At 28.6% G+C, this 17937-nt stretch overlaps 2 protein-coding genes across 2 annotated transcripts; one reads left to right on the forward strand and one right to left on the reverse strand.

The window, feature by feature from the left end:
* Positions 1–1639: 1639 nt before the first annotated feature.
* LOC130969562 (isoflavone 4'-O-methyltransferase-like) lies at positions 1640–3331 on the reverse strand. The gene is made up of 2 exons (XM_057895340.1): positions 2309–3331; positions 1640–2213 (listed from the first exon to the last, which is right to left on the reverse strand). The coding sequence occupies exons 1-2, from the start codon at positions 3101–3103 to the stop codon at positions 1911–1913; spliced, it is 1098 nt and encodes a 365-aa protein (XP_057751323.1). The 5' UTR covers positions 3104–3331; the 3' UTR covers positions 1640–1910.
* A 12971-nt stretch (positions 3332–16302) lies between these two features.
* On the forward strand, positions 16303–17524 carry LOC130967013 (uncharacterized). The gene is made up of 4 exons (XM_057891837.1): positions 16303–16714; positions 16828–17207; positions 17297–17368; positions 17489–17524. The coding sequence occupies exons 1-4, from the start codon at positions 16303–16305 to the stop codon at positions 17522–17524; spliced, it is 900 nt and encodes a 299-aa protein (XP_057747820.1).
* The last annotated feature ends 413 nt before the right edge of the window (positions 17525–17937 follow it).

Consider the following 17937-nt stretch of genomic DNA (forward strand, 5'->3'; position numbering starts at 1 on the left):
AAGTTGACAATGACTTTTGTGAACAATATAAATAATAGGCTCTAAAATTGGTCAAATAAAGTAAAAACACACTACACTTCCAAATTATCCTCCTAAATCTGAATATTAGGATAATCACTCACACACCTAATGAAATGAACATCTTCTCTCATTTGTGAGGCCCAAACCCAACTTTTTTTAGGGGATGTATTCTTGCACCCTAGTGTAACAACTTTAATAAGATTTTTGGGATCATTGAGATGTAAAGAGATTAGCCACCAAGTGAGAGAGAAGAAGGAAAATAGAATTTTCATTTTTATGCAAAGCAGTAAATTTCAAATGCCAGTTTCTCATTCATTCACCGTTGGATTAGCTTAAAATTTAAACTGCGTGTTTCTCTCATCTTGTTCTTTATTTTGGATGGTGGAGATGTTAATTAGAAGTCTACAGTGAGATAAATTGTCTTCCTAAGAGAGAAAATATGTTTTCCGTTTTTACATAGAACAGCAATATGAACGGCAGTTTCTCATTATTTCACCATTGGATCAATGTGAAATTTAGACTGCACATTTTTAACATATTCTTCTTTATTCTGAATGGTAAAGATTTTAGTTGAAGGTCTGCAGAGAGAGAAATAGGCTTCGAACTGCAGCTCTATTTTTGGGTATTTTTCATCTTCTTGCTTCTCATTTATAAGCTTTGGTGCTTTGATCTTTTGGCTTGTTATATGTATATTTTTGTGATTTGTTTGAGACTCTCTTATATCTCATTTGATTATAGTGGAGCTATTTCATTGGTTTGGATGACCCATGATTTTTACCTCTCACATTGAGGAATTTTTCACGTTAAAATCTCGGTGTGTTCTTGTTATTACTTTATTTGCTAGATTTGCTTGTTATAGTTGCTGTCATATTGTGTTGAGTGCTTTCATATTGTTCTTGTGTTGGATATTTGTGTTGTTTACGCTGCTAGATTCTTTCGTACTGGTATCAGAGCCGATGGTTAATCAGTCTGGTGATTTTAAGGAGTATTTAAGGTGAAGCATGGAAAGTCTTTCTGGCAAATGTGGTCCAGGCGGCGTTTATAAGATGAGAGACCCATTAACTTACTACCTTAAGGTTTTGAGTTGGATGTAATATTTTCTCATCTTATGTTCTCTCGCTTGATTCCTCTCCGAAGTCTCTCCGATGATCGAGAGCTCTCTACGGTTGGCCCAACAATATATTCATTGTTCACATTATTTAATATCTTCGATTGTTTACCTATATTTTTTCTTATAAAAAATAAAGTTAAACTATTATCAAATTAAGGTAGTTGCATGATAAATTTAACCATTAACCATTGTTGATATTTAACACACTTCTAATATAAATTATAGGAGTCAAGGAGAGCGCTCGTCTTTTTCTAACGCTGTTTTTTATTTGAGGGGCTGCCTAGTTCGTAATGTAATAAAGCGTGGCCAGTAGAAATTTTAAGATTGTTTTAAGAAAACCGACTGTTACGGGCCTAGTGCAAATGTCCACTAACCAAGTTCTCTCTATATTAAATTATTAATCCCGCTGTATTAATGATTAAGGTATATTATTAAATCCTATTGGGAAGCCATTTTGCAACAGCTTCATGCTTGAATTCCCACACAATTTGGGAGGCACAAGAAATATAATTAACTTGCAATATCATTAAGAAGTTAAAAATTAAATAGCACTTCATGATGCGTTGAATCACAACTAATCCTTTGTTGAAACATAAGTAGCATAAGATATAGAGTTGATTACTCATATCAAAATAAGGCCAATTTTATGGTATTTTTATTTGGTGTCTAATTTTTGTCTAATTTATTTTTTATAATAATTAATTTAAAATTAATTATTTAATTTTTTTAATAATTAGACAATAATTTTTAGACACTTAACAAACACCTTAAAATAAAATCAAGGGTAAACTTCAATAAGAGATTTGAAGCCACAAATTGGGGTAATGGTGTATCTACTGTAGCCTGCTTCATGGATGAGCTTGTCCCATTCCTTTTTCTCTCTTTCTTTTCCATTGAACATTGCCAACATCACCAAATCATAATCCAGTTTCAGCTCAATCAATTCCTTATCATCGCTGGTTTCATCGATGGATATGTCTATGATTATCACCTTCCCTTCTTTCCCTCTTTCCGAAATAGCTTCCTTGCTGTTCTTCAATATCTTCAAGGCCTGCTCATCATTCCAGTCATGTAAAATCCACTGAAAACCAAACCAAATCAAAAACCATTAGATAAGACTACACCATCAATTAATTAGCTAGTTACCAATTAATGGCGACAGAATCATGAAGATACCTTGAGTAAGACTGCATCAGCAGAAGGGATCGATTTGAACATGTCACCGGCAACAAAGTTCAAATTCCCATCTCCTTTGAGGTTACCAACAACCTCCGGCTGGTCGAAAACGGTGCACTTCAACTGCGGAAACTCTTGATGAATAAGCTTGGAGACACCACCAGTACCACCACCAACATCAACAATGGAGCCGAGATTCTCAAACACGTGCCTGCACTCCTTGAGCGCAATCTTGAACATGTATGAATCAGCAGCCATGGCGTCCTGGAACATGGCGATGCAATCAGGGTTGTTGTTGAGAAAATCCCAGAAGCTCTGTCCTCCAGAGGAGGTCTCATGCATGGTTTGTTCCTTGTCCTCAGTGAACCACTTCTCGGAAGAGTGCCACATGTTAAGGGAGCTCCAATGGAGTGATCCCTTCACGATGGGCGAAAGATTCGTTGGTTTGCTCTTGATGAGAAGCTTGGAGGGAGGGGTGAGAGCGTAAGCGTCTTCTTCTTCTTGTCCTTCTCGAAGCTTGGTCTTGGCGAAGAAACCATTGTGTGTTAGGAGGCGGAGGAAACGGTGGAGGGCGCCGACTTTGGAAGGGTGGAGGTTGAGCTGAGAGGCTAAGTGAGAGAGAGTGAGGGGTTTACCGTGGTTGTGGATGACGTCAGCAACGCCTAACTCCATAACAGCCTTGAGCGCCATGGAGCTAACCCAGTTGTAGACATGCTTGTACAAGTGGATCTGTGCGTGGTACAATTCACTCTCTTCACTGCTGCTAGTGCCGTTGGAGTTAGCACTCAAATCCATAATTGTTTGTTAGCTATGTATGTATGGAGTATGGAGTGTGAAGAATAAAGTGTTATATAAGAAAGCTTTTTATTTAAGAAAGACGGTTGTTGTTGTTGTCCTCGTCTCAAGTGTGAGGCAGTGCAGGGTAAAGTGGGTGGGTGGAGCTGGGCGAGGACAGGGGTAGGTGAGGCTGTTTTACTTGTTTATGTTCAGGCAGGTTAACCGAATTTTATTTCTTGTCATTTTCTGTTTAATTTGACGAGTATTACAAACAAAGCTATATATATATATATATATATATATATATATATATATATATATATATATATATATATATATATATATATATATATATATATATATATTTGCCATCTTCAAAACCTTACTTTTGATTCATAGAATCATAGTTAATAATTAAGTTTCGAAAAAATATAGATATCCAACAATATTTGTGAACAATGTGAATTAATAAAGTTAAAAGAATAAATTAATCTTAAATTTAATTAGTAGCATTAAATTAGGGTGTAGTCAAGGACGGACATATGAGAGGCGAGTGGAGGCCTCGTCCTCCAATTTTTTTTTGAAAAAAATTAATAGTAGTAAGTTATTAAGTATGATTTAATTTTTTAAAAAAAATTATTTAATATTTAGTCTAGTATAAATAAGGGTAAAGTATACTTTTTGTCTCTATAGTTTGACAAAAATTTTAAAAAATTTGCATAAAAAATATCTCTTTGACGGCTAATTTTTCAAAAAATTTAAGACCGATTCAACAACAATTTCATAAGAACAACTTCTCAACACAAGCAAATCAATCATAATTTTCATATATTATTGTTAGATTGGTTTTAAATTTTTTGAAAATTTAGCCGTCGAAAATATATTTGATGCAAATTGAAAACTTTTGGGACAAAATTGAAACAAAATAAAACTTACGGATATTTTTGAAACTTTTGTCAAACTTCAGGAACAAAAAGTATACTTTGTCCTATAAATAATAGTCTAATCCAACCTAAATATTAATGATTTGATTGATTTCTAATATCTAAAAAATAAGTAACAATATCAAAAAAATATGAAAAAGATATTATTATTATTAATATTTTTTAATTAAATAAAATTTTTTAAATCCCATAAAGTAGATTCTTTTTTTTCTTGTGATTGTCTTTTTTTGATTCATTTGATATTAATTCTCTCTATTTCAACTACTACAAATGAAAGATCTTTTTTAGCTATGAATATTGTGAAGAATGAATCAGAAACAAAATGAAAGATAAATTTTTTGTTAATTATCTTTTACTTATATATTGAAAAAAATTGTTGAAAAATTTGACACAGATTCTATTTTCGATAAATTTTATAATGTCAAGAATCGACTATTTCATTAGTAAAAAGTGCACACGTATTTTTTCACTTTAAAATATATTCTCTATTGGTATATTTTTGTAATACATCTTGCATTATATAATTTTTTGCATAATTTTTTAATATTATATATATCATTGGCCCCCATAATAATATTTCTGGATCCGTCCGTGGATGTAGTGTATATATTTGATTGATGGTTGTTCATATTGTTCAAGATATTCATTATTTACCTAACACTCCCCATAAATATATTCGTTAATTTTTTTTCTTGCATGAATATATTTTACAATTAAAAATATATATTAATATTTTTTTAGTGACTAAAATATATATTAATATAAAATAATAAAAGGTTCATTTTCAAAATTATTTTATTTATTTTTAGTATAATTAAATATAATTCTTTTTACATATAATTTTAAACAATTATTCAACTATCTCTTATTCGATTATATAAGTAAAAGAGGTAAAACAGATGAAGAAGAGGTCATAATGAGAAGAGATACACAATTGTAAAGAGCTACTGATTAATAGAAAACAATAACAAAGAAAAAGAGTAAGTATTGTGTGTAATGTGAGTTTTTTTTTGTTATTTTTTTTTAATTTTTTGTGTACTTTTTTATATATTTTTTATTGTGACCGGTGATTAAAAATTTTTCTTCTTCTTGTACTTAATGTACTTTCTATTCTTTCTTTTAAACTTTTGAACCGATTATTATGTACTTTTTATTCTTTTTTTTAAACTTTTGAACCGATTATTTTTGAATTAATAGCTAAATTCGTTCCTCAAAGATAGTTCATTCTTCAAATTAGTCCTCAAATAATTTTTTAGTCATATTAGTCCTTAAAAGATAAAAATATGTCAAATTGATCCTTCCATTAGTTAAATGATGACGTGGTAGGTTAATGCCACGTGTCATAAAATAATTGATTGACGTATTAGGTCAGCGACACCTGGTACGCCACGTGTTACTTGACATGTAAATAAGCTATTCATAATCAAAATAGTCCCTAAAAATCCAGACATAAATTATTTTTATTCTTAAAATTTTAAAAGTTAATCAAATTTGTCTTTATATAAATTTTTTAATTTTTTCTTTATGATATTAAATTTAAAATATTTTTTAATAGTATTAATTTTAATATTATTTTTTAAATTTTAATAAACAAAATTTTCTTTAAATAAAATAATAAAAATAATTAAATTATTATAATGTTATTTTATTTTTTGTATTTTAAAATTTTTTATTTTAAAATTATAATTTTTTTATAATAAAATATTTTTATTTAAACTAATTTATCAAATTATTTTAATTATATATTTGACTAGATATAAAACTTATTTAAACTTGAAAGACTCTTCCATTGGAGTTACTTTAATGAGAAGAGAAAATGGCCAAATGGGTGACAATCTGACATGAGGTGCACGCAGCAGTCAAGTCAATAGCAGGCCTCAATCGCTCAATGACTTAATTAGTGAATTGTGGCATTATTATTCAACAAAATCCACTAAGTCAAAGGAATGGAATACACAATAATGACAACATACATTTATTTCATTTGAATAGAATGAATGAATGAATTGAATGGATATATATTTTTTTTAAGTTGGATTTAATTAAATGAAAAAGTCTAGATAATTAATTCTCATTTCAGTAAATTTTTTAATAAATTAGTCGATTTTATAACAAAAAATTTTAAAATTTAATAAAAAAATAAACATTAATAATTGAAAAAAAATTTAAAATTTAACAAAAAATTTAAAATATAACAAAAAAATTTATAAATTTATTAAAAAATATCTAAAACTTAAAAAAAATATTTTAAATTATTAAAAAAATCTAAATTTGCAATAAGTTATGACTGGAGGCAAGAATATTGTATTCGTTGACGAGGATAGTTTTTGTGGAAATTAATTTAGTTATGGAGCCAAAGTAGATGCTGGACGGCGTTATGGAAGGGAGGAGAGCTTTACATGCGTATGGTGTCAGTTCACATACAAATCGAATCGAGGGACTTGCCATAAGCAAATCGAACCGAGGGACTTGTGGTAACCATGCGGACCGTCCAATTTGTGCAAGAGTTCTCCACAACCCGTTAAGTGAAAATAAAAAATTTTTTATTCCTCCAAAATTCGGACCCAGCGAGTTGCTCACCCCAACTCCAAGTTTTCGTTAACAAAGAAAACAGACCATGCGATTACCTTCAAGGAATATAAAAATAAACTTTCTGCATGTACAAGTCATAGGGTCCGATTTCCTTCATGTTAATTTCGTCTCTCCTCTCCATGCAAAACGGACCCTCCGATTTGCTCAAGGAAAGCTAAAAAAGGGAATCGTTGGGTCCGATTTCTTATCAACAACTCCGACCAAAAAAGCTGTCCCACGTATTGGTTTAGCTCCTCCTCATCCCATAACCCAGGACAACATACCCACCACTTCCAAACATTCAATAACAAAAAAATTAAAATTATTGAAAAAAACATTCAAAATCTCTGTTTGTTATAGAATTAAACTACTTTTATAAAAAATTATACAAGACAATAATTTTTGTCAACTAAAAATACTAGAATTTTTATAGATTAAAAAATATTAAATAATAAACTTTTTAGCTATTATTTTTATGTAAAATAATTTAATTTTTTACTAATAATTAAGTTTAATTATTATTATCTAAAACTTAAAAAAATTTAATGTATATACTTTTATATTTGATTAAGTATTAAGTCTGTTGTACAAATAAAATAATTAGTTTTTATGTTTATTATTTAAAAATAATAAAATATACTTTTTATCCCTAAAATTTGACAAAAGTTTTAAAAATATCTCTAAGTTTTATCTTGTTTTAATTTTGTGCTAAAAGTTTTTTATTTGCATTAAATATATCTCTGACAGTTAAATTTTCAAAAAATTTAAGACCAATTTAACAATAATGGATGACGATTATGTTTGATTTGCTTGTGTTGAAGGTTATTTTTATGAAATTGTAGTTAAATTAATCTTAAATTTTTTGAAAAATTAGCCATTAGGAATATCTTTGATGCAAATCAAAAATTTGAGGGACAAAATTAAAACAAAATAAAATTTAGAGATATTTTTAAAATTTTTACCAAATTTTAAGAATAAAAAATATACTTTATCCTATTTTTTGTTTTCTCTATATAGGATAATTCACACAAACAAAATTATTTGAGAATCAAAATTACCCCTATATCTAAAGTGAATTAGCTTATATGCATGTCCTAGAAACAATTAAATTTAATTTACACATTTTCAATGTAAATCGAATCAATTGAATTTAATTTATACTATAATGGAAGAACATGGTAAATTGAATCAATTTGATTCGATTTACAATATATGCTATGTCAATAATAAATCGAATCAATATTATTTTTGCAGCATATACATATAAATCAGTTTACTTAGAGTTAATGTAAATCGAGTTTAATAGTTATAATTTACATAGAATTAGTGTGAAAAATAGACATACATATAAGCTTTTTCGTTTTAGGACATTGGTAGAATATTATTCTCTATTTAATTTGTTTGCGTGAATTATCTCTTTCTATATATAAAAATAATACAATTAGATATTAATATAAAAAAATTATATTGATAGTTATAAAATTAACTCAAAACTAATATTTTTAAAATAATTAAATATTAATTTTAATTATTAATCACAACATTAATATTCTCTTCAAATTATATGTAATAAATATTTAAAAAAAAAGATAAAATATGAATTAAAAAATAAACGATAAAAATTTGAAATTAAATAAAAAACTAAAAGAATATACATACTATAATAACAATAATATATTTTCATGTGAATAATATTACGAATTTTTTTTTTAACCGTATTAATTATAAATTTAAAGTATTTTTTATAATTTTATGAATTTATTTGAATTATATTATTTTATTAATTTATTTATTTTTTAGAATAGAAAGGTAGTGAGAGATAGATAATTGAGAGAGAAAAAAGAGAGAAAGATGAAGAAAAAGGAGGGAAGTAATTTATTAATTTTAGAAGAAAAAATTTTATTTTAATCGTAATAAAAGAATATTTTATCACATATTTTAGTTTGTCAAATTAATAATATAAAATATAAATTATAAGTTATATATAAAATAAAAAAGAATAAAGAGAAATAGAAAAGGAAAGAGAAATAGATAAAAAAAATAAAAAAAATTTATTAGTTTTAAAAAAATATATTTAATCTCAATTTTAATAAAAAAATATCATGTGATATATTTTAATTATCAAATAAATAAATATAATATAATTATATATTTTAATTTTAATTTTAATTTTAATTTAATTTTAATTATAATCAGAGAATATTATATTACATATTTTAATTATTAAATTTATAATTAATTATTATTAATAATATATATAAAAAATAAAATTAAAAAAAATTGAGAAAAATAAAAAAATAATTTAAAAAATTAATTTTAATTATAATAAAAAATAATATACCTCAATACATATTGATTATAAAATTAATAATATATAATAAATTTATATATTTTTTAACATTTTTTGGTTTGACGAGGGTGGCCGGGTGGCCAGGTAGCTGTATTTTTTTTATTTTGATTTTTCTTTTGGGGACAATTTTCTATTTTGATTTGTATTATTATATACATGCACATTTATTTACCATTAATAATAACTATATCATATTTGTTGCGACTGAAATCTGAATAATCATAAAGTAAGTCAAAATAGGTGACCTCGGTCAGTGATTCAGTATTAATTAATAATATATATATATATATATTGTACAAGCATACATGCATCATCATATTTGTCGTCTTTTTTCTGTGATCTACAACATAAGCTTATTCTTTCCAAACTTTATTTTATAGACATTTTCCTTATTATATCCCCTTCAGAGTGATAATGACAGAGTATTAAAACATATTCGTGTATATCAAGTCTCTCCATACAATATATATATTCTATTATTATAATACGTAATTAAATAGATTTATTTTAAGGAAAACTCTACAGTAATGTTTATAAAATTTATGCCTAATTTGCTTAAAATTAAAGAAAATTAAGATCTTTTAAAAAGAAAAAATTAATAAAATAATTAATTATTCTTAAATTAAAATAATAAAAAATATATATTTTATAAAAATTATAAAATCAATAATAATTATTTATTTATTTTACTATTTTATCAACTTTTATTTCAGAAGATTTAAATTTTATTAAAAGTAAAAAATAAAAAGAGTCAATTCTAACATTTATATTTATATTAAATAATTAAAAAATTTGGTATGTAAAAAGATACCTCATTTTAATATATATTTTTTTAAATTATACATATATTTTTATTAAGAGATTTTTAAAGTAATAATAAAGAATTGAGTAAAAACATCTTTTATTACATATTTCTTTTATTAATATGAAAATATGTTACTAGCGAGATTGCATAACATTAGCCTGCAATTCGTTGCAGCCAGAGCAGGCTCATAATTATCAGATCACTCTAAAGATGACATTTGGCATTTACTACATTCGAGTACTCAACAGAAACATATAACCAGAATCTAATGATATTTCTACATTTTATATTTTGATAAACTTATTGAATGATAATTCATTAGTACGTATAATAATGAGTTATTTAAGCTCCATTTCCATTTTTTTTTATGTGCCGTATCTTTAATTTATGAATTTAATTATGTCAGGAAATTAAAAAAGGTATTTCTCATGAAGTTTTACCCCTATACGACATAGTGCAACATGATTAAAGAATGGCATGAAATAGATGTACAATGCAAGTTAAGGCCTAATAAGGTTTATAATTTGGATTTAGTGAGTAAAGTCAAGTCCAAATGAATGGATCCTGCAATTTGTACGATCAATATGTCCATTTTTATTTGAGTAAACGATAAATAAGTTTTTAATTTTTTATTTAAAAAAATAAATTTTTTATTAATTAAAAATATAAATATATTTTTTATTTTTTAAAATATGAGATATCTAATTTTTTTGGGAATTGATTTATCTTTATATATTTTAAACAGATAAACTTAAATGTCTTATATTTTAAAAAGTTCAGACACGTTTTTATCCTTTTAATTAATAAAAAAATTTATATGTCTTCGAATTAAAAAATTAAAGATCTATTTATTTATTTATTTTTTCTATTTTTAATTAAGGAAAATAGAGTGCCCTTGCTTTAAATTACGTTGTCTTTCTGGGCTAATTTTTATAAAAATATGAGATGTACATTAAAAATATCAATTATTAAATTAATTATTATATATTATTTATTTATTTTTAATATATTTTTATTTTAATATATATTATATACAGTTAATTTATTTTTTTATATATAATATAATTAAAATTTTATTATAGTAACAAACTACAACAATTATAAAGGTGAAAATTTAAAATCATTGAGAAAGACATATATAGCGTATTAGAATATTTAATAGTGAATACTCAATTAAGAACTGTTAAATAATTATAAATATGTTAAATTATTTAATAATTTTTAACCATTAATTTTAGATAAAGGATAATTGTACGTGAATTATTAAAACATAGAAACATTAATTTGAGTGATCCAAATGAGAGGGTAGCTGGGAAGATTTAGCCAACAACTTCGTGTGTCCCACTACTACCTTCTTCTTTTATGTTGCAAAATATTCAGACCTAAATATTCTTTATTTCTTTTAGTTTAATTCCCCCCAAATGTCAATAGTATTTTTTCTTATTCAGTTGGATTATTCAGTATATTCATTCGTAAAATCATAGGATAATGCTTATGAAATTAATTATTGATGCTGAAATAATATATAATATATAAATAAATATTGATAAAATATTATCTTATACCGCAAATATATGAAAGTTAAATCCATAAATACAAGAATATTATCCACCACTAATAATTACTTAATAATTAATTAATAAGAGTTCCATGTCAGTCATAGGCCACCTCTGATTCAAATCATTCAATTTTGAAAGACGATCAGAACAGTCAATGCAATAAGTGTTTGGTAACGCTTAGAATAAACACACTAGATTTCACCTACTACTTGAAAAGAAAATGTTTGGCATAAAAAAACATTAGTAAAAAATTATTAAAATTTATTATTTTTAATTTTATTTAATATATTTTATAATAAATAAATATTAAATAAAATAAATTTACATTATTTAAACTAAGATAAAAACTCAAGTGCAGTCGACTTCATGTAAAGTTGATACCTGAGAGTTGTTAGATGATTTAACTGATATATATAACTACATTTTCATTTAACAACTTTTAGATATCAACTTCACGTGAAATCGACTTCACCTGAATTTTTACCTTAAACTAATTGCTTTCGTCTCTCTAGAATTACTGCACATAAAATATTACGTAAACAATATTGATTCAACGCTGCACTAAGTTATTAATAATAAACATAATCTTCAGCCAGTATAAGCAGTCAAACTCAAATGTTTATATATGGTAGCTACGTATGTATGCCGTATGTGGTATGGGTTGGAAAATTTAATTGAGAAATATTAGGGCTAATATTTTTAGTCAAAAATGTGAAGAGTTGATTAGTATTAGTTTAAATATAACATAAAAATAATGTTAGTTATTTAATATTTTTAATTCGATTTAACTTATAATTTTTTTATGTTAAGATATGGAAGGTGAGAAGTAAATGTATGTTTAAAATAAGCACATTTTGTGCTTATTGAATTTGTCGCATTTTTATAAATTATTGGATTTTATTAAATATAAATAAAAAATATTATAAAAAAAGAATATTGATATACTATAATAAATATAAAATACACTAGATATTATCAATATATAAATAAATAAGTAATTAAGTATCTTTTAATATATAATACGTTAAATAATAAACATAATTTTTTATTTTTAAATAATAAATATATAAATACAAAAAATATTTTATTTATTAGAATCAATTATCATGCAATAAAATTTTTATAATATTAAAAAGATTATATTAAAATAATATTTTAAACTACTACAACATAAAAGTAAAAAAATTAAATTTTATTTAAATATTATGACAAATAATTAAATTATTATATTAAAATTTTTTAACTGATGAATTTGTTAAAAATATTATTATATAATACAAATTATTATTAAAATGAATAACCAACCAATTTTTATTTTAATACAAATTATTGTTTTAATTTAAAATAACAGAAATCTCATTCCGATTTATATTTTATTTTTTAAAACAAATACCCAACAAATTTTAATTTTAATTTCATTTAAAAAAAACAAAAATCTCACCCAATAATTCTTATTTTATAATTTGTCCCTTATATTTTGAAAAAGCTTCAAAAAGTTTAATATTTTTGTATTTTACAAAAAAAAGTCTCCCATGTATAAAAAAATTGCCGCATAAAGTAGGTACAAATATTATTTCTTAAGTTATTAAAAAATAAATAAAACACAAATACTACTGAGTTCCTCCAGTGTATATTGTAGAAAAAAAAATAAAATATTAAAATAATAGATTAAAAACAAATGAATAATATTAGCAATATATTAGATAATAGCGGAGTATTTTATTCCATTTTGTTGGAAAATTAATTTTATTCTTAGTCAATAATTAGCCCATAAAATAGTGAATTAATAAAAAATTAAAAACTAATGTTAATTAATTATTAATTAAAAAATATTAATTCTCGATTTTTATTTTTTATATTTATTTTGATGTTTTTATATCCAGCGATGAAATTAAGGATTAGTAAATTTTATACTATAATAACTTAATTAGAAATTTTTAGCTATAAAAATGTAATAAAAATTTAACACGGAGAACCATTAATCATGAAAAATAAAAAAATTTAATTTACAAATATTTTTATTTTACTGTTTAAAATATTATTTTAACATTATAAAAATTTTATTGCATGACAATTGATCCTAATAAATAAAATATTTTTGTATTATATATTTTTATTTATTATTTAAAAATAAAAGATTATATTTTTTGTTTAAAATATTATATATTAAAAGATACTTAATTACTTATTTATTTATATATTAGTGATGTTTAGTGCCTTCTATATTTATTGTTATCTTTAAATATTCTTCTTTTATATTAATTTTTTATTTATATTTAATAAAAGAGTAAATACCTTTTCCGGCCCCTGAACATTTTAAAGAGGGACATATCGCACATTTATCATCCAAAAACCTCAACCCGATCCTCAACCAACGACATAAGTGAACGAATCGATCTCTGTGACCGGTTGCTAACAAGTTGCCTGGATGACGTGTCAGGTGGAGGCTGAGGTGTCAACTGAATGTGCCACGTGTAAGTAGAAGTTGTTGCAGGGACTCAAAACCCCCTCCCTACAACTCAAATGGTGTCGTTGCATTGGGTTAATATTCCCCCTCAGTTTCGAAGTACATTTACTGTATTCTCCTTCTTCTTTTCATTCATTCACTAAAAAGCCCTAACACTTCATCTTCCACCATTGTTTCCCTCCAGAATCTTTGCACGACGCTAGAACGGAAGTCTGGTATAATCGAATCTGCGATGAACGTGTGCAGGACATAGACGTTCACTGTGTGAGACAACAGTGAAAGGTTAGTTCAGTTTTTCGATTTTCACATTGTGTTAGTTAAGAATGTAGTTATTTTCCATGCATGTCTATGCGGGGTGTGATGTGAGAAACTTTACGGTCGAGATGATTAGTATGATTAATGGATAAAGTGGTTAAGAAAAAACATTGTTTTTAATTAGGGTTTGATCATGTTAGGGGTTGATAAACGTAGTTAGTAATCCGGGTAATGAAATTTGTATGTAGTTGTTTTAGTGATGATAATGTTGGTGGCATTGTTGTGCATTACGGTAAAACTGTTTTTAAATGTTGCAGATGTCTGTGTTTGTGATCCCTGTATTTAACTATGGCGAAAAGCTTGTTAGAGCTAATGGTAAGCTACATTACTTAGACGGGAAGGTAGAGAAGTTTTCTCCAATGGATATTGATTTCGTAAACAAGAAGGACTTGGAGGAACTTTTCAAGGGTTTGGGATACTTGACATACAAACAAATCTACTGGCACGACCCAACTGTTATTGAGTTCGAAGATGGTCTGCATGTGCTCTATGGAGATAAGGAGATCAACAACATGTGCGACTTCACTATGAGGCATAATTTGAAGGAGTTCCACCTTTACTTTGAGCCTGGAGTGGATATCCTCGATGTAACTGACGATGAGCCTGTGGAGGAGGAATGGGTATCTGAAGATGAGGATGTCTTGGCGGTGACAGATTCTTCAAAATCTTCTTCCTCCTCCTACGATTCATACGAGAGTGCTGAAGATGAAGCTTACAAGCCCCCTCCTCCTGGGTATGAAACTGATAGTTCTGAGGAGGCTGTTGATGTACAAAGTAAAAAGAAGAAAAATTGGAAGTCTTGCTCACCTAACACCAAGGCAAAGAGAAGGGCCTCTAGGAGATATACTGGTAAGAGGAGGATGAAACATGTTCTGAATACAGAAATGAAAAGTGGGCCTAGCAGTGGAGATTCATGGTTGGGCCAAGGCCCAGGTAGTGGAGACTGTGTTAGGCCGGATCTGGGTAATATGGAAGGCCCAGCTAGTGAGAAAAATATGGGGTAGAAGGGAGTTGTAACTCAGGCTGGTGAAGAATTCGTTGATGGTGATGATATTATTTATGAGTATGAGTCTGAGGGTTTTGTGACTCCAGTTTCATCTGATGATGAGAGGGGCCCTTCTGGTCCAGATTTTAATGAGGGCAAAAAATTTGGAGAGGTGCAGTTTAGACTAGGGATGCAGTTTGCAACTATGGAGCAATTTAAAAGGGCACTTAAGGATGTCTTTGTGAAATATGGAAGGGATTGCATGTACCTAAAAAATAAGCCGGGGAGAGTTAGAGCAGCCTATGCTGAGGAAGATTGTCCTTGGCTGATTTTTGTGTCGAAGAACTCGGTTACCAAGTCTTTTGAGATCAAGACATTTCACAGTGAGCACACATGTGGCCGGGATTATGGAAGCAACCTTGCTGATAAAAAATGGGTGGCTGAGAAATTGGGGCTGAGACTAAAAATGAAACCAAAGTTAACACCTAGGGAGGCAATGCAACATATGAAAGAAGACTATAATGTTCAACTGAATCGGAAGATGATTACACGAGCAATAAAGCAAGCTAGGGAGACTGTGTTGGGCAGTAAAAGGGCTCAATTTGGGAAGCTTAGGGACTATCTGAATGAGATACACAAAAGCAATCCCAGGAGCACAGCACATATGAACACCTTACCCCAGCCACAAGGGCCAAACTTGTTTCAGAGATTGTATATCAGTTTTGATGCTTGCAAAAGAGGCTTCAAGAATGGATGCAGGCCACTCATCGGGTTGGATGGGTGTTTTCTGAAGGGTTGCTATAGAGGCCAACTGCTTTCTGCAGTGACCCAAGATGCAAATAATCATGTCTTTGTGATCGCATTTGGTGTAATCAGGGTTGAGAACACTGATAATTGGAAATAGTTTCTGACCTGCCTTCAGGAGGATTTCGGGGCAAGCATGCTCTTTGGATGGCATTTAATGTCTGATTAACAGAAAGTAAGTTTCATAATTACTAGCTAGTATCATGTATTGTTGAGTTTTCTTCTAAATTAAATGTGTGATATCATATACTGCATGGTCTTGTAAGGACAGTTCAAGAGGTGATGCCAAATGCATTTCATAGGAACTGTGTGCTGCATATGTGGAAAAGCTGTGAAAAGAGGTTTAGGGACAAACTGGTTAAGGGTTGTGTTTGGGAAGCAGCTAGGAGCACAACTCCAGTTTAGTTCAAGGCTGCTATGGATAGGTTGAAAACTGTGAGTAATGGAGCTTGGGAATACATGAGTAAGTTTGATCCTAAGGTATGGTGTAGGGCATTTTTCAGTCACTATCCTAAGAACGTTGTTGTGACAAACAACATGTGTGAGTCTTGGAATGCAGTCATTGTGGAGGCTAGGGAGAAACCAATCCTGACACTGTGTGAGGAGCTACGGGTTCATGTTATGAACAAAATGGCTAGACACAAGAGGATCTTAGGGGCATATAAAGGAAAGCTGGCTCCAGTACAACAAATGAAATTGGACAAATGGATTAAGCCAGAAAGTCACAAGTGGAATGCTCAAAGGTGTGGTGACAATGACAGGATTGTGTTTGAGGTATCCAGGAATACACAAAAACTGGAGGTTAACCTGAAAAATCAAACCTGCACATGTAACTTATAGCAGTTCACAGGTTAGGTGTATGCATGTCAAATCAGTTTCAATTTTTTTGGCAATGTTGTTGAGATATGACAAATGTTATAATTGCTAAATTCTATTCTGTAGGTGTACCTTGTGTTCATGCTGTTGCAGCTATATCTAGAGTGAGAGTAAAAGCAGCTGAAGACTTTGTGTCTCCATTTCTCACTATGGAGGCAATAAGGAAGACATATGACATCTGTATCAACCCTGTACCCAGTGAGAAATTTTGGGAACCCACTGAACAACTGAAGGCAGATCCACAAAAAATTGTGAGACCTGTTGGTAGACCAATTAAGAGGAGAAAGAAATCAGCTACCCCTCCAGCTCCAACTGATGGCAGCAAGGTTAGAAGGACCTTCCAGGTTACCTGTATCAAATGCGGAGAGGCTGGCCACTACTTCAAAACATGTAAGGGAGCACCTAAAAACCCTAACTGGCAACCAAAAAGGAGGAGAACTAACAAGGTATGGAATAAATTTATCCATAATTTGGTTTTCTTTCAGCAGCCATGGAATACTACCAAAGTTAATTGAACTCTTAACTCATTGTTCAGGGTGGTACTTCTGGCCAAGCTCAGAACAAACCCATGCATCAGAGGCCGAACCCTACTTTAGAGGAAATTAGGGTTAGATATCTGAATTTTACTTTGCTATGCTTTTTGTTCTTTAGGTTTACTGGTGTCTTTGGTTGTGTGTCTGTTTAGAACTGAATGGTTTGCCATATTATTGTTTTACTCCTGGAATAGGCTAAGCTAAAGAAGCATGAGAAAAAAAATGCCTAAGAGGCCACATGCTCCACAAGAGGAATTGCCAATTTCTCAATCTGCCCCTCCAATGGTAAATGTTATAGTATACTATGCAGTCTAACTTATTTACTCATTTTTTTCTTACTAACTGACTTATTTTGGATGTTGTTGCATAGCAATCTCAAGGTGAACCAGCCTAGCCAAGTCCTGCACCACCAACCCAGACAAGGCCTGCACCAACAGCCCAACCAACTCCTGCACCACCAACCCAGCCAAGTGCCAGACTCAGGCCCAAGCTGAAGACCTTTAGGCCACCAGGTCCTCTGTCTCCACAAATAGGCCACCAACCAGCATCTACACCAGAAAATCTTGAGGCCATCACCATGGAAACAGTTGCTGCATCAAGTGGAGGAACTTCTTCAGACTTATTGAAGTTCATTCCAACACCA

Source organism: Arachis stenosperma, chromosome 3, assembly GCF_014773155.1.
Source record: "Arachis stenosperma cultivar V10309 chromosome 3, arast.V10309.gnm1.PFL2, whole genome shotgun sequence".
Lineage (NCBI taxonomy): Eukaryota > Viridiplantae > Streptophyta > Magnoliopsida > Fabales > Fabaceae > Arachis > Arachis stenosperma.